This window comes from Heptranchias perlo, chromosome 41 (assembly GCF_035084215.1).
Source record: "Heptranchias perlo isolate sHepPer1 chromosome 41, sHepPer1.hap1, whole genome shotgun sequence".
Taxonomy (NCBI): domain Eukaryota; kingdom Metazoa; phylum Chordata; class Chondrichthyes; order Hexanchiformes; family Hexanchidae; genus Heptranchias; species Heptranchias perlo.
The window spans coordinates 13,783,111-13,804,468 of NC_090365.1; the positions used below are offsets into that span (position 1 = coordinate 13,783,111).

General features: G+C 42.0%; 1 protein-coding gene across 1 annotated transcript in view; it reads right to left on the minus strand.

The window, feature by feature from the left end:
• LOC137306075 (ras-related protein ORAB-1-like) overlaps nucleotides 1–16,613 on the minus strand; it is a 32,404-nt gene extending 15,791 nt beyond the window's left edge. Inside the window, exons 1-2 of the mRNA XM_067975140.1 lie at nucleotides 16,367–16,613; nucleotides 323–395 (exon numbers count right to left, since the gene is read on the minus strand). Coding sequence (XP_067831241.1) covers nucleotides 323–395; nucleotides 16,367–16,389 — 96 coding nt within the window. The 5' untranslated portion in view covers nucleotides 16,390–16,613. The remainder of the gene's footprint in view (nucleotides 1–322; nucleotides 396–16,366) is intronic.
• Nucleotides 16,614–21,358: the final 4,745 nt, after the last annotated feature.

Sequence of the window (21,358 nt, forward strand, 5' to 3'; positions counted from 1 at the left end):
AAGATTTTCACCCAGAGGGTGTTGGGGGTCTGGAACTCACTGCCTGAAAGGGTATTAGAGGCAGAAACTCATCACATTTAAAAAGTACTTGGATGTGCACCTGAAGTGCTGTGACTTACAGGGCTACGGACCAAGTGCTGGAAAGTGGGGGGGGGGCTCATTGTCAGCTGGCACAGACACGATGGGCCGAATGGCAGCCTTCTGTGCTGTAAATTTTCTACGAAGGCTGCAGCTTTCTATTTGACTTCACAGCTTTAAGAAATAAGCACTTGCATTGTCAAACCAGAGTAGATCAAAAAAGATTATCTACAAAGGGACTTACAGCAAACCGGAGCAGCAGACAGGACTTGCCGACACCAGAGTCACCAATCAGAAGAAGTTTGAACAAGTAGTCGCTGGATTAAAAGGAGAAATGGTTATAGATCAGAGTGCAATGAGCAGATGAATTTCAGCAAAAATATTCAGTTAAGAAAATTATATCCATTTCACAGACTGGCAAGTGACAGGTAAACTTCTACAATTGCCTCCAAATCCCACCCCCTCACCAAGCTATAATTTCCCCCTCAGCCCCTGAAACCTTTTCAGTCTGGTGCTGCCAGTGAAAGATTATGTAGTGCTTTAGGGTACCCTTCCACAGAAAATATTTAGACACTCTGCAAATTAAGCAGAGCTGCTTCAATTGATGTAGGTGATCAGTATATCCTACCACCAAAAGGTTAAGCACTCAAGGTCCATAGCTTTCGTGTTAATGGTGCTCTTCCACCTTTCCCTCTTCCCACCTCAATGCACCAATTTAAACTAGGTACCACCCTACAGGTACCAGGCTCATTCTAGTAATGTGACCAATTGGTCATTCTTGTAGCATCGATTGGGGGGGGTGGGGGGGTGGGGGGGGGCAGGGAACACATGCAAGATCCCTGATTGATTTCTCCTTCAGTTCAGCACAGCTCAGGCCAATTGCTGTCCCAGTTGAGATGTGCTAGTTCTGAAGGGTTTTGGGCCTTCTGGTCTGTATGGCTTGGTAACCATTACCCCAGATAGACCAGGTGATTTTCTTTTACAGAAAAGGGGCTGATGACCCCACCCAATAGCAGCCAGTCAGCACTGTCAGTAGAAAACCTCAACATCTGCTAACCCACAAGCAGTCTTGTAAAAATTAGATCCTTTTAAACACAAATCAAGAGTTACAGGTTGTACAGACTTAAGCATTAACATCTCCAGACAGCTTCATACAACCCTTTAGTATGACCTTACCTCTATTTCCCAGAGAATGACAGTTTAAGTGTAGTCCAGTCAGTTAACCAGGCTCTAATCTATCACTGCTATGTAGAGTTAGTGAATAGATTCAACCCTCAGTACTCCATTTTGAAAGCTCATCAGCATTAAAGGATACAAATCAATGCTCAGCACTTGTCATGAGGGAACACAGATGGAAAGTCACTATAGATTGCACTCATACAACTATTGCCCTCACTAGTTTTGTCAACATGCACATCACCTGCCTGAATTCAAATTGTATGGCATGACCCAAGATAACAAACAAATGGTACACCTGAAGGCATTGGAATTAGCAACAGTTGAATTGTGTGAATTATGGAGTATTCAGTGCAGCATGTGAAAGCTGTGCACATTCACACTTGTACAGATTTGTTACTGAAGCTCCCACAAGCAGTCAATTAGGGGAAATCCAAAGAAGTGCAGACATCTTAAACACACATTAGGGTGGGTGTTTTTGGGCCAACTTCTCCCCACCCCCTCCTGAAGGTACTAATGCATCACCTGGTCACAGTCCTTTGGTACCTCACTTAAGTGAGTAATTCTTCATTTGCAAACCTTGACCATGAGTCAGCTATTCAGGAGCATTCAACTTCAGTCCCTATCCTCATCCAACACATTAGCAGGGTTTTATCCCAATATTTACCCTGCAACCAAAACCACTAAAAGATTATCTGGTCATTTATCTCATTGCTGTTTGTGGGAGCTTGTTGTGTGCAAACTGGCTGCCATATTTCCTACAACACTGACTTTAGTTGTAAAGCACTTTGGGATGTCCTGAGGTCATGAAAGGCACTATATAAATGCAAGTCTTAGTAACCAGGAATGACTGACTTATCCCCCTCCCTAACCTAGGGTGAGGGGCCAACTGGAACATCCCAACTGCTACTCTGGCTGCAGTGCTTTGACCTTCTGGCTGAGTACTACTTCAGGCAGTATGTTTGGGGGAAAACTAGTTACATTGGCATCATTTGCTCTTTTTGCCAAAAGAAAATGAAGTAAGTGGTTTATTTCCCAGTGTTACTCCACTTGCTGCTGTTCTGACTTTAGTAGACTGAGTTGAAAAACTAGCAATCAGCAATAGTTAGCTATTTGCACAGGTTAAATATTTTCTACAACATGTGTCAAAGTGAAAACTAATTCTAAACCCAAATTGCACATATCCAGCAAATGACATGGCCAAAAGCATAAATCCAGGCACATTTCAGCACTATTTATAAAGGACTAGAATAACTACACTCCAGGCTATACTGACCACTGTTAAAGCAACCAAACCATAAAGCTTGCCTTTCTAGTTAAAAAAGGAACAATCAAGCATGGGCCAAATCTTGCCATGTAATGGAAGGCATGTTCAAATGACAGAACCCTGGTACTCAAACTGCAACTTTCTAGTTAGCAGGGTAGGACAAACAGCAACCATTCACTTTTGGCAAATGGAACTCAATGTAAATGTACTAGTGGTATGGAAATGGCCAAATTCAATAAATAACTTTGTAGCAGTCATCTTAGCTAGTATTGGGGCTGAACTAGTGTCAATCTAGTGAGTGTACTTATAGTAGGATCAGATGCAGTTCAGTACAACTGCAACATGTTCTATGGTCAGATAGTATATGTCCTGTCAGGTTGCTGTTTATCTAAATGTAGCTCCTCACTCAAGGTGAAATTCAATGTCTGGATAGTTTAAGTATTCCATTTTATAAAAATGCAAAAAAATCCTTATTAGATCTTCTGTAGCACTACAGCAAGATATACTGTTTTGTTACAAGAGTGTTAGGCAATGCATTATTCTGCTCCTAAAGTGGAGCAGTGTTTAAGCTGTGGTATCCCTTTAGGAGCACAAGTCTAACTGTTGCAGTGAATAGCTGGAGGTTAAAGTTTAATTGCTGTTGGGTGAGGGAAAACATGCAGATTAAATTGTTTGCAAGTCAAAAAAAATCACAACCCAAAGTGATGATGCTCAAAATACATGCATAGATTTGCCCAGACTGAACAGCTGCTCTAAAGAACAATTTTCATTGTTCCACAATTAAACCACTACATTCATACTGCAACTGTCACTACCCCCACCCAAAAAAGTGCACAGACAACTCAAACTTATATAGCACCTTTCATGACCTCTGGACATCCCAGTGCTTTTACCAGATAATCTGTTTTAGTGATGTTAGTTGAGGGATAAATATTGTCCAGGACCCCAGGAGAACTCCTCTTTTTCAAAGTGCCCTGGGATCTCCAATTTGCTAGGTGACTCCTTAGTACTGCACTGAATTATCAATCTAGCTTATGTGCTCAAGTCAGGCTTGAACCCATGACCACTGACCAAATGCCAACATCTAAACCTAACCAACAATCTCAAGTGATGAACCCTGATGAATATAACCTTGGTCAGCTGTTCATCTGAGCTTCAACTCTTGACATTGCCAAAATTGTTCACTTCTGCAATATTGTTCACTGTTGCCCTACTTTATTCCCACTGCCATTAAAAAATCCACCCTTTTGTTATTTCAACCACAACTTCAACACCAGCCTTCCAAGCACCATCTTCCATACAAATAAATTAGAACTCAGTCTTGCTCAGAAGCATCAATTTGAAAATTGTTCTAACCTACAAGTCTGTCCATGGGCTTGCCTCACTACCTCTGCAACTTTCACCCTCCTACTCTGGCCTACTGTGTACACACCCATTAGTGTTAGTGTCTTCACACCCAAGCATTCAGCCTCACCATCTCCCCACTTCCAACAGCTTCCTCAAAAACCCAACTCTTTGGCTATGCTTTCAGTAATCTCCCTTAACCTAGCTTCCCAAACTCCTAGTAAATGTCTAGTGCTACTTGCAAAGCCCTTCACTATGTAACACCATCATTGCAAGTTAGTTAAAGCATTTGGTAAAGTACCACATAACAGACAGAAAATAGAAGCACATGGGATTAAAGGATGTGGTAATTTGGGTATGCAATTGGCCAAGGGATAGGAGGCAAAGAGTAGTGGTGAACAGATGATTTTCTGACTGGAGAGAAGTATGCAGTGGGGGTCCACCAGGGATCAGTATAGCACCATTGCTTTTCTTATGTGACCTGGACTTGGGTAAAGGGAGTACAATGTCAAAGTTTGCAGATGGTATGGCAACATAGTAAATAGTGAGGATAGTAGCAGACTTCAAGAGGACAGCTGACAAAATGGGTAGATGCAATTTAATGTGGATAAGTGTGAAGTGATGTACTTTGGGAGGAACAGTAGAGGCAGTATAATCTAATGGTACTATTTTGAGTGGGTTGCAAGAGCAGAGGGACCTGGGGGTCCATATTCACAAATCTTTGTAAGATGGTAGAGCAAGTTGATAAGGCAGTTAAGAAAGCATACAAAAACAAGGCAGTCATGCTAAACTTTTACAAATCACTGGTTAGGCCTCAGCTAGAGTCCTGTGTACAATTCTGGGAACCACACTTTAGGAAAGATATCAAGGCCTTGGAGGGGGGGGTGTAGAGAAGAAGTTTACTAGGATGATACCAGGGATGAGAGACTTCAATCTCTTCACATAACTGGAGAAGCTGGGATTGTTCTCAGAGCAGGTTAAGTGGAGACCTTAAAATCAAGGTATTCAAAGTAATGAGGGTTTTAATACATCAAATAGGGATAAACTGTTTCCTCTGGCAAGTAGGTCAATAACTAGGAGGTCATAGATTTAAAATAATTGGCAAAATTCTCAGTGCATTCCAGATCTTAACCCTCTGAAAAGGTGGTGGAAGCAGATTACAGAGGAACTTTCAAAAGGCAACTGGACATGTACTTGGACTAATTTGCAGGGTTATTGGGGGGGGGGGGGGGCAGAAGCTGTGGCATGGGACTAAATTGGACAGCTCAGAGCCAGCACAGGCATGACAAGCCAAATGGCCTCCTGTGCTGCAAGATTCTATGAATACAAAATCAAAATGTAGCAATTCAATCACAAATACTGGCTGAAAAAATTGACTTAAGGCCTCCAATACCCAATGTTGTATGTATTTGGGTATTGGAGGCCCCCCAACTCTATCAATGTTGTATGTATTAGGGTGGGGGCTGTAATAAATTAGATAGCCAGGTGGTGATTGATCAAATACTAGAGCCTGGTCTTCAGTTGCTTCCAAGCTTTTATAAGATCAATATTACCCACTCCACATCCTAGATAAGCACTCAGATATGAGTGCCCAATTGATCACCTGAATACAATTAACACCAATGTATATCATATGGATACAACTAACAGGCCCCCAACGATGTATTAGGTTTTGGGGGGGGGGGGGGGGGGGTGAAAGGGGAAACAACCCACATTAGAATCCAAATAGTTTCTCAGCTGTCATCTTGGCTCAGTAGGTAGCACATTATGTGAATCCTGGACTGTAATGAGCACCATGTAGGCTTTGTTCACAATCTAGGGTGACTAGTATAGCAATAGTGCTACACTGTCAGATATGCTGTGCTCAGATAAGACATTAAGGCTGTCTGCCCATTCTAAGAGGGGGGGTGGTGAAGGAGTTTAAAAGGTCCTCTGGCATTAAAGCAGAGAGATCCCTTGTGTCGTGGCCAGAATTCCTCTTTCAAGGAAAGATCATGGTTATTCACCTCACTGCTGTTTGTGAAATCTTGCAGTGTGCAAAATGGCTGCTGCACTTGCTTATACAATAATCACTGCAATTCAAGTAATTCAATGTGTGAAATGTACTATATAAATAAGTGCTCACTGGTTTAAACTTACTTGATAAACAGGACAGGAACAAAATGCTGTCAAGTTTATACTGTATACACATTTCACAAAAGAAAAAAGGAAGCCTTCAGCTCACATGGATTTAGAGCAAGTGGAATTCGAAGTCACTGCTGTCTAAGCAGGTTATTGACTCAAATGCTGGCTGGGAGTGGCTAAAGTCAGCATGTGAATTTCAAACCATAGTACCTAGACTCAATTTTTAATTCATGAGGGACACAAGAGTAAGCTAAGTGCCAATGAAACATCTGGGTCAGAACAGTGTTAATATTCATTGAAAGCAGATTCCTAGTTCTCCATGCATTCTTCCATAAATAGCTTACAGAATTTAATATCTTCCTTCATATTGGGGAAGGGGTGAAGCAGCAAGTCAATATTCAACCCATTACAGCTCACTGGCCACATGTGAAGAGGACACCACAAATGTAAAGTGACATTCAAAATGGCCCACTACAGTTAGTAAATAGGCTTACAGTATAGAAATGGAACTTGACAGTATGTCAAGGGTTGTGATGTGACTGTGCTGAATAAAGGCTACAAGTGCCAAACATCTCACGGCCTCTTATCCCCACCCAGTTACACTTGTTCCAGCTGCACCTGAAGGAGTCTGAAGCCTCCAACTCCCACATTCAAACCTGGACTAGTATCCAGCAGTGTACAATGGTTCTGATTTCCTTCACTTCTAGCCTTTCATAAAAAGGTTGAACATTTCCAACAAATGAGGGTACTAAAGATCAGTCAGTAGCCATTAATTCAGTTGGTCACATTTCTAATGACAGCAGGCCCACTAAGGATCAATAATATCAGCTCTACAGCATGCAGTTCTATTAAACTCTGACCCTCAAAATATGCATCACTGGACAAATGGAAGCATTGATTTTAGAAGAACTGGTTTAATGAACATCTGTTTGAAGAAATCTTCATTAAGGCCATGACTGTAGACAGGACATGATTGAAGACAAACATTCAGCTGAAACAGCACATCAGAGGCTGGATTTCAGAGGCTATTTTGTCTGGAGTAGGCTTATTTGGATGCTTTAGCTTTAAAAAAGAATTTGATTGAAGAGTTAGGACATTGCTCTATTCAATTGTTGTGGTTTCTTTTAAGTGTCCTCATTGTTAAATCCCTTCCTGCCTTGCTCCCCATCTCCAGCCCTACAACCCCCACCCCTCCCCAGCACTCTCCATTCCTCCAGCTTTGGCCTCTTGTGCATTCCCCACTCCCTTTGGCAGCTTACATTCAGCTGTCTAGGCCCCACTAGAATTCACTCCCTAAATCCTTCTGCCTTCATAATTTTAAGGCCCCCTTTAAAAGTTTTGGTCACTCCTCCTAATGTCACTTCAGCAATAAAATTGCTGGACTATAACTTGGTGTTGTAAAATTGTTTACAATTGTCAACCCCAGTCCATCACCGGCATCTCCACATCACTTCAGGCTAGGCATACATTTTTATCTGATTATGTCTGAAGCACTTTGGGATGTTTTTCAACACTAAAAGGTGTTAGACAAATGCAAGATGTTGGCTGTGCTGAGCACCAGTTCTAAACAGCTGATTGCTAGTCCAGCAGCTTGGGAAAGGAAAAAATATCATGGAGATCAATTTCTGGCCTTCAGCTTCCCCAGAGCTATATCTGTATGCTGCTTCTTGGTGACAGTCAAAAACACTTAAAATTCTCATCCTAGTTTTCAAATTCCTCCATGGCCTTGCCCCCTCCCTATCTCTAACCTCTTCCAGCCCTACAACCCTCCGAGATCTCTGCACTCCTCCAATTTTCATTGCTCCACCACTGACTGCTGTGCCTTCAACTGCCTAAACCTCTCCTCCTTAAAACCTACTTCCACCTATACCCATCTCCTTGTGGCTCAGTGTCAAATTTTGTTTGATAACACTCCTGTGAAGGTCCTTGGGACATTTTATGTTAAAAAGGTGCTATATAATGTAGTTGGTAACTCCAGACATTATAGGTATATGCAAAATCACAACCCAAATATTTTGTGTATATGTAAAACATTTGGGTTATGATCATGTATATTGAATTAAAACTTATTGCAGGACAAGTTTGCAATTTAATAAATTCAAAACTTAAATTCAGCTGGAGCTGCACAATATTGGTCAAGCAAACACTGCCTTAGCACACCAGCTCAAATTGTTTTTCAAAGCATTGGCTTTAGCAACTTTTAAAATTTAGATTACACCAATGGCTCATTCCCTTTTCTTTCTTTGCTGCATATCAAGTTTCTCCCAGTCAGACTCAGGAAAACAGCACGAGCTCCACCACCTACAGAGATATACAAAACCTACAATTCTGGTTCTGCATCTCCACTAAAGGTCAAATATCTGAAAACTAATCAAGTTAGGAATGTGTCTCTCCAGGTAAGCAGCTTTAGCTCTACTTATACACAGCACATTTATAATTACAAGCCATATAACTGGCAGTAAGTCAGGAGTGCTGATTAAAAATCAGGCCAATAAAGTTACCTCCCATTAACCAAAAATTCACTAATACTCAGATTAAAATTCCTGTTTCCTCCCCCCATGCCCCATAGAAATTTACAGCACAGGAAGCCATTCTGCCCACCGGCCAAAAGAGCTATCCAGCTTAATCCCACTTTCCAGCACTTGGTCTGTAGCCCTATAGGTACAGCACTTCAGGTGCACATCCAAGTACTTTTTAAAAAAAGTTGACAGTTTCTGCCTCTCCCACCCTTTCAGGCAGTGAGTTCCAGACCCCCACAACCTTCTGGATGAAATTTCTCCTCAGCTCCCCTCTAATCCTTCTACCAATTACTTTAAATCTACACCCTGTCACTGACCCCTTTGCTAAGGGAAATAGGTCTTCCTGTCCACTATCCAGTCCAGTCATAAATTTTCTAAAATTCAAATTAAATCTCCTCAGCCCCCTTTGTTCTAGAGAACAACCCCAACCTATCCAATCTTTCCTTAGCTAAAATTCTTCAGCCCTGGCAACATCTTCAAATCTCCTCTGTACCCTCTCTAGTGCAATCACATCCTTCCTGTAATGTGGTGACCAGAACTGTATGCAGTAATCAAGCTGTGGCCTAACCATTGTTTTATACAGTTCCAGCATAACCTCCCTGCTCTTATATGCTTTGGCTAATAAAGGGAAGTATCCCATATGCCTTTTTAAAAACCACCTTATCTACCTGTCCTGCTACCTTCAGGGATCTGTGACCATGCACTTCAAGGTCCCTTTGTTCCTCTACACCTTTCAGTATCCTCCCATTTATTGTGTACTCCCTTGGCTTGTTTGCCATCCCCAAATGCATTACCTCACTTTTCTGCCCACCTGACCAGTCCATTGATATCTTGCTGCAGTCTACAGCTTTCCTCCTCACTATCAACCACCAGATCACTTACTGACTGGCAAGCAGCCACCTATTTAGTCATTTTTTTTAAAAAATGAAATAGTAGAAACAGGCCATTTGGCCCATGCCAGTGTTTTATGTTCCACACAAACCTCCTCCCACCTTACTTCATCAGCATATCCTTCCATTCCTTTCTCCAGTGCATCTATGCGATTCACTTGTTCAGTTATTGAATGAGAATAGCAGGAGCTCCCAATAAGTACAATTTCAAATATTGTCATCTTGGTCTTGGAACAGACACTAAGCTCAGAAGAGTCAGTGTGAATCAGGAATCATGTCCCAATTTAACTCAAGAAGCAGATGAGAATATTCCTCCAAAGCAATCTTGCTCCACTTTGTTCTGGAGGTCTCAGGTTTAAGCTCAGACTCTGAAATCAGGCTGCATTTACACAACAGCAGGATCAGTGCAAAGTGAAATCACTGACACTATGGTTAAACTCTTTTGTTGGATGATATTCACATACACCAACTTCAATATATAGAAAACTCAGTGGCATAAAAGTCAGCACAACCCAGGTTTACTAGAATTCTCAGATCTCATCTTGAAGGAGAATTAAAAAGGTCAACTTCTGATTAAGGCAATGTCTCACCCCCACCCCCCTACAATCATCTTATCCCAAGTGGCAGCACTCCTGAAGTTTCCACTCTTGAAAGCTCAGCTCTTCCTGAGCTGCAAGTCAGTCATGTACTTCCTCCTCCCTGCATCCTGTGTTGAAGTCAAGACTCACCACACTATCACTTACTTCAGCACATTCCTCTTTCCTTTCTCTCTTCTTCCTCCCCCCAGGACTTCAAAACTAGATTTTAATCTGCCTCCATTTTAATGATCTTCAGACAACCACCAACAACTTGCATTTATTCAGTACTTTCAACATAGAAATACACCCCAAAGTGCTTTAGGAGGTGCAAAGAATAAAATGGACACCAAGCCAAAGGAAATATTTGATGGGTGACCAAAAGTTTGGTTTTAAGGGTTTTAGGTGTTGGAGGTAGGGGCACAATTTACAGGCCCTGCATATAGGTTTCCAAAAATCTATAGCTCCCATGTCAGCTGGCAACTGCAAGGTGCACAAGCACAACCTGCAGTCACTCCATCTGATGGTCTTTTTTGGAGCCAGGAGGAAATATTGCCTATCTTAATGAGACAGCCAACTCACTGTTCAGAGAAGTTAAAAGGCACCATCCCAGCACCATTATTGGCATCAATACATTGTGCTATTCAATCACAACATAAGTTAACAAAAGTTGAACTGAAATAAGGACCATTAATCCTTCTGCTAATCAGCTTTCAAAGTGAGGGGAATAAAAGAACTGGGCAAAACCCCAGACATTTCTTCCCCCTGGTCCCATCCTGTCTGATGAAAGCTCAATAAAAAGACATCAAGAGCTGATTTGTCAAATTACTGGAGACATATCAATAAACTGGTCAGAATTGGGGTCAGTTTGAGGGAGAGATGATTTGTATAGCATTTGAACTCAGGACACTCCACTTAAGGCAAATGCAACAATTCATTTGCACTCAGTAAGGTCTCAAAACAATGAGATAAATCACCAGTTAATCCATTGGAGGAATTAGTCAAGGGATAAAATGTTAGCAAGGACTCAGACCTCCCTGGTCTTCAAAAATAATGCCTTGGAATCATTTGCATTCCACCAAAAGCCACTTTAGTGATACAAAGTACAACCCAATGGAGGCCCAGCTAAGACATGAGCAACATTCACTGGAGTGATGGACATTCAAATTCACTAGTGCACGGATAGCAGTAATGCGAGGGAAGATAAAATTCCTTTTTAATCCAACCTAGACACTTGGCAATTAGTCCAGACTCCGTGCTGGAAAAGCCCCTCACTAAGAAAAGGCTACCCACTATCAGTGCTGGAAAAGCCCCCCTTTCTCATTAGCTTTACCTGATGCTGCAAGTTATCTAAAAAATTGTTTTTCAGCTCATGCAAGAAATTGCTTTAACAGGCCACAAAAGGTTCAGAAGCAGCAGTAAAGGTCACCACTTCAAGTAGGAATTGCCTATCCCTCCCACAGTTGGGCTTTCCAACCCAATACACAAATCAGCCTCTCATCACACTGAAAGATAACCCGAGTACACCAGGCAAATGAATGCAACAAAGGCAAAGCTGCCACAGGGAATAGCCTCAGGATAGCAACATTGCTTTGTTGATATTGTGTTGTTTTATGACCTTAACACATCATTGGATCTGCTTGGGTTGCACAGTCCCAACACTCTCCTCAAACCTCGAACATAGGAACAGGAGGCCATTAGTCCCTCGAGCCTGTTCCACCATTCATTCAATTAGATCATGGCTGATCTGTATCTTCACTGCATCTACTCGCCTAACAAAAATATCAATCCCAGTTTTGAAATTTTCAATTGACCCCCAGCCTCAGTTTTCTTTTTTGGGGAGGGGGGGTGAGTTCCAGATTTCCACTACCCTTTGTGAAGAAGTGCTTCCTGACATCACCCATGAACAGCCTAGCTCTAATTTTAAGGTTATGCCCCCTTGTTCTGGACTCCCCCACCAGAGGAAATAGTTTCTCTATCTACTATATCAACTCCTTTAATCATCTGAAACACCTCAATTAGATCACCCTTTAATCTGACCAAGCTTTTGGTCACTCCTCAATATCACCTCCTTTGGCTCAGCACCTTTTCATCCAATATAGAAACTTAAGTTAATTCAGACTGAGTGTTGGAAAAGCTTTTAGGTGTTCCTTTTCATTTCTTTAAAAGAGGTATTATACATGTGCAAGTTGTTTTTATACTGACATCCTGGAACACATACCTATTGTAGCCTTTACTATCCCAAGTCAGTGAAGTAATGGGTACTTGGGAATGATATGGGAAAATATCTTTTTCAAAAAGGTTCTGACTACTAACTCAATTGAAGTTTAAACAATTAATAAATTAGCATCTGAATCTTCAGATTAAATTACTACCTTCTAATCATTCCTTGGCAATGTTCAAGGTGCAGTGAAAAGTTTGTTGTTTAGCAGCAACTATCAACACTAACACTATTAGTGAGCTCCACATCAGGTGTGCAAGGGCACTCACTACAGGAGTAATAATTGGAATTATTGCTGCAAGTTTCAGAATTACTGGGACATCAAGTCCAGTCAGTACTGCAAAAATGGAGTTAATGCGTAGCTATTCTGCACATTGTACTTTGCCCCAAGCACAGCATACACATTTAACTGGTGAAATGAGGATTACATTGCTACAGTAAGATTCACCGGATATGTAGTTAGAGGAATTTGCTCCAGCAACAAGACTATCTTGGGCAATCAATAATGTGTTTTAAAATATGGAGGCAGGAGAAACATTTTAAAACCACTCATGCCAGTAATTTAAGCATTATTGCACAAGTTAGGCATTATTGCACAAACACCTGACAGTTTTAATCTAGTTTTGTCAGTTGACAAGTATTACATCCACTATAGTCACTAGTTGTTACAGGGTGGGGGGGGGCAGGAGAATCACAGCCTATATTTCCTCCCCCCCAATCCACCCCCTTCTAAAATGCATCAACTCTACAATAAAGTTTCACAAGCACCTCCCATTTCTGTTCTCATCCAGCATCAATACAAGATATCATATCTGTGGGCCTTGGTGGGCTGAATGGTTCAAACTCTGAACCAAGGAATTTTTTTTAAAAATGCAACTTCTCCCTCCTGCAATTTGATCTACTGAACACTACATCTGCCATCCTGGGGGGCAGGGGGGTTAGTGCCTTCAGCCACATAAACCCCACTTAAATTGGAGTTCTCCCTACCTCTATCCACTTAAAACCTTCTCTTAAACCCATCTTTTCCAGTCTCCTAGGCTGCAATTCAAAACTGAATTTTAAGAGGGGAAAAACTTAATGAAAAATAATTTTGCCAAGTAATTTTATTCACTTAACCATTCTATTATCATCCATTTTAACTTGTCAAGTTTGAAAAGCCAACAATGGAATGAAAGTTAGATTGCAGTTACAGTACTGTAAAAAGTGGTTTATGAACAGTGCATTTATGTAATTTGCTTCATTACAATATACAGTGTAGTAATTTCACTCTGGAAATCTGGATTTTAAGCCCATTCAGCATCAAAAATTTAACCTCATCAGCAAGGGAAAGAACTTCTGGTAATAAACTGTGGCAGATAATGTCACCAAAAGGGTTTGAGTGCCACTAAAACATGGTAAGTTTAATCATCACAAAGCTGGAGCATTAGCACCCAATGAGGCTGTTTTCACAGCTAAACTTCAGTGATTAAACCTTGGCACTCGATGGAGGTGAAAAACTCAAACTTTACTAAATTGGTTACTAGGCAATTTTCATACCTAGGTAAAAACACATGCAACAAGAGCTTAACATGAACAGAGCCCTTTTTGCCAAACAGTAGAACACTTAATGAATAAATGAATTACCAATGTTTGGATTTAAACATTTAATTAGGACAGCCAACATTGGAAAAACTAAAGAAATTGAATTTAAACTGATTAGTGAATTCAATTGCTGCTCAACATTTAAGTGAGGTACACATGTGCAATGAGTCTCTTCCTCACCCAATCACAGATTTGTAAACCCATGAGCTATCTGGTTATATTTTAGCCAAGCCAGCTGTTGATAAATTCTATTTGGTAGTTCTGGGAGATCATCCCTATTGGCATCAATTGAGGGTCTCTGGGTTATTTGCAGAATAGCCTCTTAATTTGAAGTCAAACACGATCTAGATTCTTCCATTCATTGCACCTTAAGATGCAAACCTTCAGTAAACAGATTTTTCTGCCCGAACTAAACAGAGCACTTAAGATATGAGCCGCAACATCTGAAATTGACGCTAATGTAAACAGGAAGGTGGTTATCACTTTTTGGCTGATAAGCGACTGCCTGTTTTAAATGTGGACAGACTTGCAAAGTCTCAACTCTCCTACCATCGTCATTCTTGATTGGACCTGCACCATGGGCTTCAGCTAGGTTCTCAATTAGAACCTTGTGGAAACTGAAGTACCCGATCGCAGGAGTCCAATTCTTATAACCTGGGGAAACGCAGCTTTTCTCAGAGTGGGAAAAAGCACAACTATTACACGAGCCCTCAGGGGCCAGGTTGCCACAGGACCAAAACTCCATCGATTAGAGGTTTTTTTTTAAAAAAATGAAATAAATCTAATTTTAATCAGGAAAAAAGGTAATCTAATCCCAATTACAAGATTAGCTTTTTGTTTTAAAGGCATACCATCCAATTAGACTAGTTATTAACACATCAATTCCAGATTGGTACATGGCTGGTCCAGTCAGTAGGATCTCAGAAAAAAAACTGAAAAGTGGGCATGTGAAGTGGTGGCACAATGTCCAAATGGACTGAAAATGCCCCAAACCTTGGTTATGCCAACCTATAACACTTGATAAAGTACCAATTGTTACAAGAAACATCACTGGTAATGAATAGTTTGTGTTATGAATGAAGATTGCAACATATGTCTTCATTTAATGTTTCCTGAAGAATCAGTTCCAGTGAGCCACATCTGGTGATGTCAGTGTAGGAAATACCTGGGTACAATAGAGTCCTAGATTTTGCAACATTTGGCATTGGTACAGCACTTGAGAAATTGGAAGTTTGGCATCAGTAATGAGCTCACCAGGAAGAGGTGGGTACTAGTGCTGTACTGATGATCAGAAAGAACCCAACTGTACTTGGATCATTAAATTCTAGGTCAGTTTCACCAAGTCATTTCTTGATGCAGCATAATTGGGACAAAACTTTCCAATATTAAAAATTGTGCACTGTTCTTAAGAACCAAGACAATCCCATTGCTGTAACTATGACACCAAATACTAAAATATTGTTAGCAAGTTTGTATTAAGCTATTGCATTCAAATTGCCATATCCAGGGGGAAAATATGTTGAACTGGTCTGGGATAAGTAATTTATCAGTAGCACTTCTAAATGAAGCTACAGGCCAAGATGTGCTTTGCCAAAGAGGATCACACCTAAAACACAATAAATCTAGAATATGCACAGCAGCCTCAAAGATTACACATGGCAGAGTCCCTATGACTTTGGGGAAAGGAAATACTACATAGCCACATTAATACAATGTTTTCTCCATAACCTATGAAAGCATTTCCAGTTGTAAACAAAATACACTTTAATTTAGAAGAACCTGACTAGATTTGTAAGCAGTTAATTCTCACAGCTCCTAAATAAAGTAGCCATGAGCTCTGTAACCTAACTGAACCCTGATGAATGGTTGATGAGATGGGTGGGGTTAATCATCAAGTCACATCCTCTAGACTTGCTGGTATGTATTTTGTGGTAATGACTTGGTAATACAATCAATAAATATATTCCCACTCTTTCCCTCAGGTGAATCCCAAGCTCCAGATGACATTTTAAAACACCAAGTGTCACCTTTAAAATCCTACAAAAGAAAAGGAGCTAATTCTGTGCACCAAAATGGACAAACCCACAATCTAAACTGAGAGTGTAGTATTAAAGATCAAAATATTCTATAGATACCAACACTTCCTAATACAAAACCCACAAATAGACATCAACCTTATTGGACACATGGATTTGTGTGTATAGCCACATAATTAAATCCCATCCCCTAAGTCTCCTTTACAGCAGAAACTAGACACCTTTCAGTCCAGGTTACAATCATATTTTTAAAAAACGAAATCTTAACCAGGAGCAGCTTTAATTATTTTTTAAAATTCCTTAATATCTCCACAGACACGGTTGTAGCTTCAACACAGTTCGCAGAGATGTTTCCCCCCCCCCCAATTTCACCACATTATTCCAATTTATATTAGAGGCAAATAAGAAACGGGGCCACTTGGAGCCAAACAAACAAAAACAAGAGAAAAGGAACCCTAGAAGCTGCCATTTCAGAGAGCGAGAGAGAGAGAGAGTGTTTTGCCTGAACTGCAGCTCCTCCACTTACACCTGTTCCCTCACAGCCCCAGTACTTACTATTCAGGATTCATGGCTGACATTTCACACAGAGAGAGTGGGGAGGGACAAAGCTGCTTCTTCTTCTTCTGCTTCCAAAGGTGCTGAAAAGTTGGGATGGGGAAAGAGAGGAGGGTCCCACTGATGCTCCTTCCCTGCCGGCTGCACCGTGACACAGAGCTGCGACCACTGCAGCGACGGTGCTGTCATTTATTAAAGATGGCGGCCGGGGAGGGAGCCGCTGGCCAGCTGATTGCCCGCCAGCCCAGCTGCCCGCTCAAGCTTCTCTGCACCCCGGGCCTGACGGGCAGCGCCGCCGGCCAATAGCCGCGCTCGTCCCCCCCACCCGACCCGCCCAGTCCGGCCCCGGCCGGCCAATCGGATCGAGCCGGAGGCGGGGCTCACGCCCGAGCACGTTTGGTTGAGGCGTCAGTTGGTGTGACGTCATGCTTGAACGTGGCAAAGGGATCACGAGGGCGGAGGAGTCACGTGGCAGAGGTCTTAAAGCAGAATGTCTCTTAAAGCGGAATGTCTCCTTAAAGCAGAATGTCTCTTAAAGCGGAATGTCTCCTTAAAGCGGAATGTCTCCTTAAAGCAGAATGTCTCTTAAAGCGGAATGTCTCCTTAAAGCAGAATGTCTCTTAAAGCGGAATGTCTCCTTAAAGTGGAATGTCTCCTTAAAGCAGAATGTCTCTTAAAGCGGAATGTCTCCTTAAAGTGGAATGTCTCCTTAAAGCAGAATGTCTCTTAAAGCGGAATGTCTCCTTAAAGTGGAATGTCTCCTTAAAGCAGAATGTCTCTTAAAGCGGAATGTCTCCTTAAAGTGGAATGTCTCCTTAAAGCAGAATGTCTCTTAAAGCAGAATGTCTCCTTAAAGTGGAATGTCTCCTTAAAGCAGAATGTTTCTTAAAGCGGAATGTCTCCTTAAAGCAGAATGTCTCCTTAAAGCGGAATGTCTCCTTAAAGTAGCTGCAATCTCCTTTTATCAATCAACCTGAAACGTTAACTTTGTTTGGCTCTCTCTCTCTCCACGGATGCTGCCTGACCTCCTGAGTGTTTCCAGCATTTTCTCAGTTTTATTTGCAATTCTCTTTTGTTGCTTGGAATTTACATTGAACTAGGGTTGACTTTAAACGTCTATTGGCCATTCAGGGTAGTTCATAAAAAGGGCTGGTAAAAGTTAACAGGAGTCCTGTGACATAATGTTTTTATAAAGTAAAGCGACCCCCAAGTTTTATTCATGGAATCGTACAAAGGTTACAGCACAGAAGGAGGACATTCGGCCCATCGAGTCCATGCCGGCTCTATGCAAGAGCAATCCAGCTAGTCCCACTCCCCCGCCCTATCCCCGTAGCCCTGCACATTTTTTCCTTTCAAGTACTTCTCCAGTTCCCTTTTGAAGGCCATGATTGAATCTGCTTCCACCACCCCCCCGGGCAGTGCATTCCAGATCCTAACCACTCGCTGTGTGAAAAAAGTTTTTCCTCATGTCACCTTTGGTTCTTTTGCCAATCACCTTAAATCTGTGTCCTCTGGTTCTTGACCCTTCCGCCAATGGGAACAGTTTCTCTCTATCTACTCTGACTAGACCCTTCATGATTTTGAATATCTCTATCAAATCTCCTCACAACCTTCTCTGTTCCAAGGAGAACAACCCCAGCTTCTCCAGTCTATCCACATAACTAAAGTCCCTCATCCCTGGAATCATTCTAGTAAATCTCTTCTGCAACGTCTCTAAGGCCTTCACATCTTTCCTAAAGTGCGGCGCCCAGGACTGGACACAATACTCCAGTTGTGGCCGAACCAGTGTTTTATAAAGGTTCATCATGACTTCCATACTTTTGTACTCTATGTCTCTATTTATAAAGCCCAGGATCCCGTAAGCTTTTTTAACCACTTTCTCAACCTGCCCTGCCACCTTCAACGATTTGTACACATATACCCCCAGATCTCTCTGTTCCTGTACCCCTTTTAGAGTAGTGCCCACTAGTTTATATTGCCTCTCCTCGTTCTTCCTACCAAAATGTATCAATTCGCATTTTTCTGGGTTAAATTTCATCTGCCACGTGTCCGCCTATGCCACCAGCCTGTCTATATCCTCTTGAACTCCATCACTATCCTCCTCACTGTTCACTACCCTTCCTCATTTTTTGTTTCAGGTTGATGTGCACTTTCAAAGTGATTAGGGTAGTGTACCTTTAATTAGAAGGGTTAAATGGACTAAACTGCAACCTCAAATAGAACGTTGGCTGTGACAATATCTGTCCCCAGACAAATCAAATTAAAATTTTCACATAAAAGTGAGGGGAGAGGTTAGGAGAAATTTCTTTACACACAGAGATGTTAGTGCATGGAAATGCTTCATCGCAGGGAGCAGATGCGGCAGAGACCATCGCAGTTTCAAGGGAAGAACAGAAAAAACTTTAAGCAGATTCTATGGGGAGAGATCAGAGCAGTGGATAGAGAGCCAGTAAAACAAGGGGCCAAATGGTCTCCTTCTGTGCTGTAAATTCCGATGGAGCATAAAACAACATAAGACGGCCTGGAAGAGAGTTGTAAACAATTTTACAACACCAAGTTATAGTCCAGCAATTCACAAGCTTTCGGAGGCTTCCTCCTTCGTCAGGTAAAATTGCTGGACTATAACTTGGTGTTGTAAAATTGTTTACAATTGTCAACCCCAGTCCATCACCGGCATCTCCACATCATGGAAGAGAGTGTGAGACTAATTATTCAAAAGCTGGCAATGTGATGTTATGGCATACTGCCCCTTTGAGTTCCTGTTTAAATACTGTGACAACCACTCTCATTCACACAGGATCCTATTAATAGAATTACTCGTGTAATTTGCATGAACTGTATCACATGTGGAACTTTATGGTTTTATTTTCATTCTAGGATAAATAACTTTCATCTACATCTTTTAAACAATAACAACTTACATTTACCTTTAAAAAGAAAGACTTTCATCTCATGACCTCTGAACGTCCCAAGACACTTTACAGCCAATGAAGTACAGTCACTGTTGTAATTTAGGAAACGCAGCAGCCAACTTGCGCACAGCAAGATCCCACAAACAGCAATGTGATAATGAGCAGATCATCTGTTTTTGGGTGCTTGTTAAGGGATAAATATTGGCCCAGGACACCAGGGAGAACTTCCCTGCTTTTCTTCAGAATAGTGCCTTGGGAACTTTAACATCCACATGAGAGGGCAGACAGGTCCTCAGTTTAACATCTCATCTGAAAGACGGCACCTCTGACAGTGCAGCACTCCCTCAGTGCATCAGTACTTGGCACTGAAGTCTCAGCCTAGATTTTGTGCGCAAGTCTCTGGAGTGGGACTTGAACCCACAGCCTTCTGACTCAGAGGCGAGAGTGCTACCCACTGGGTCATGACTGACACCATAGAATCACAGTGTTGAATTGCACATTCAGACATGTCTCACTATTTCCCCAGCTGTCACGTTAACACCAACACGTCTGCTATCAGCAGTGGGGCCTGTGCCTTAATGAGGTGTCCTTGCCCCCTCCCCGAACTTTGTCTCCCTAGACTGTAGATCCTGCGTTTCTCCGATCTTTCCCCATAGCTATTCTCTGGGGTGAGGGGGACAGGGTTTTTATCCCCCAAACTTTAGTAAAAACAAAACACTCATCGTGGGCAGGACATTTATTTTTGTTGGGTAAGAGTATTGAGGGATATGGAACCAAGTGGGTAATTGGGGTTGAGATACAGATCAGCCATGATCTAATTGAATGGCAGAACAGACTTGAGGGGCTGAATGGCCTCCTCCTGTTCCTATGTAGCGACAGGTGATGGGTCTCCGATTCACGTTACTTTAGCTGTCGTACCATGTGATCTGCACTTTACTGGTGCTGTTTTTCTTAAAATTTCGAAATCTATTTTATTTCATAAAATAACAGTTCAGTGTAAAAAAACACAATTCCAAGCGATACAGTTCAAACCATTACAATGCAGATCGTACACACTACGATCCCATTATTACAATACTAAACATAATATATGTTTTCTAATACGTACCGTACAATACAAAGCAGGGAGGCCTTACACAGTGGCCTTTCCCCATAGAGCCTTTGCGTAGGCCGCACCTCACTTCAGTGCGTCCCACAGCACGTACTCCTGGACCTCGGAGTGTGCTGGTTGACGATACCGGGTTTAATTTCACTGCATGTCACAGATAAATTACAGCGTCGTCTCATATTACTCTGTGAACACAAAGCTGTCCAGGTAAAGCTTTCTGTCTTAGCAAGTCGGTGACTGGACCAATCAAGTTATCCTCCAATTTCTGTCCTGTTCTAGGGCACGAAAGGGGAATTTGGCAAATTATGAACACATCTCACTGTCTGATATCTACTCTGATCTCCAGCGTAAGCTTTTTGTTTAAACAGAAACCTGACACCTGACTGACTAGAATCTCCTTTCTCACAGAGGGTGAGATAGAGAGCGACCCCATAGAGTCCATCTAAAACGAGCGTTCAGCATTGCTCGACAAGAACATGAAGGTGGAAGTCAATTTAAAGGGGTCGGCTCAGTGGTAGCCCTCTCGCATCTGAGCCAAAAGGTGGTGGGTTTAAGTCCCACTCTAGAGACTTGAGCGCGTAATCCAGGCGGACACTCCAGTGCCAGTACTGAGGGAGTGCTGCACTGTCGGAGGTATGGTCTTTCAGATGAGTCGTTAAACCAAGGCTCTGTCTGCCCTCTCAGGTGGACATATAAGATCCCAAGGCACTATTTCAAAGAAGAGCAGCGGAATTCTCCCCGGTGTCCTGGCCAACATTTATCCCTCAATCAACGTCACTAAAAAACTGATTATCTGTCATTACCTCACTGCTGTTTGTGGGATCTTGCTGTGCGCAAATTGGCTGCCGCATTTCCTACAGTATAACAGTGACTGTAAATCGCTTTGGGACGTCTTGAGGTCGTGAAAGGTGCTATAGAAATGCAAGTCCCTTCTTTCTTTTCTGTCTCAGCGACTTAGAGTCATAGAGTCAT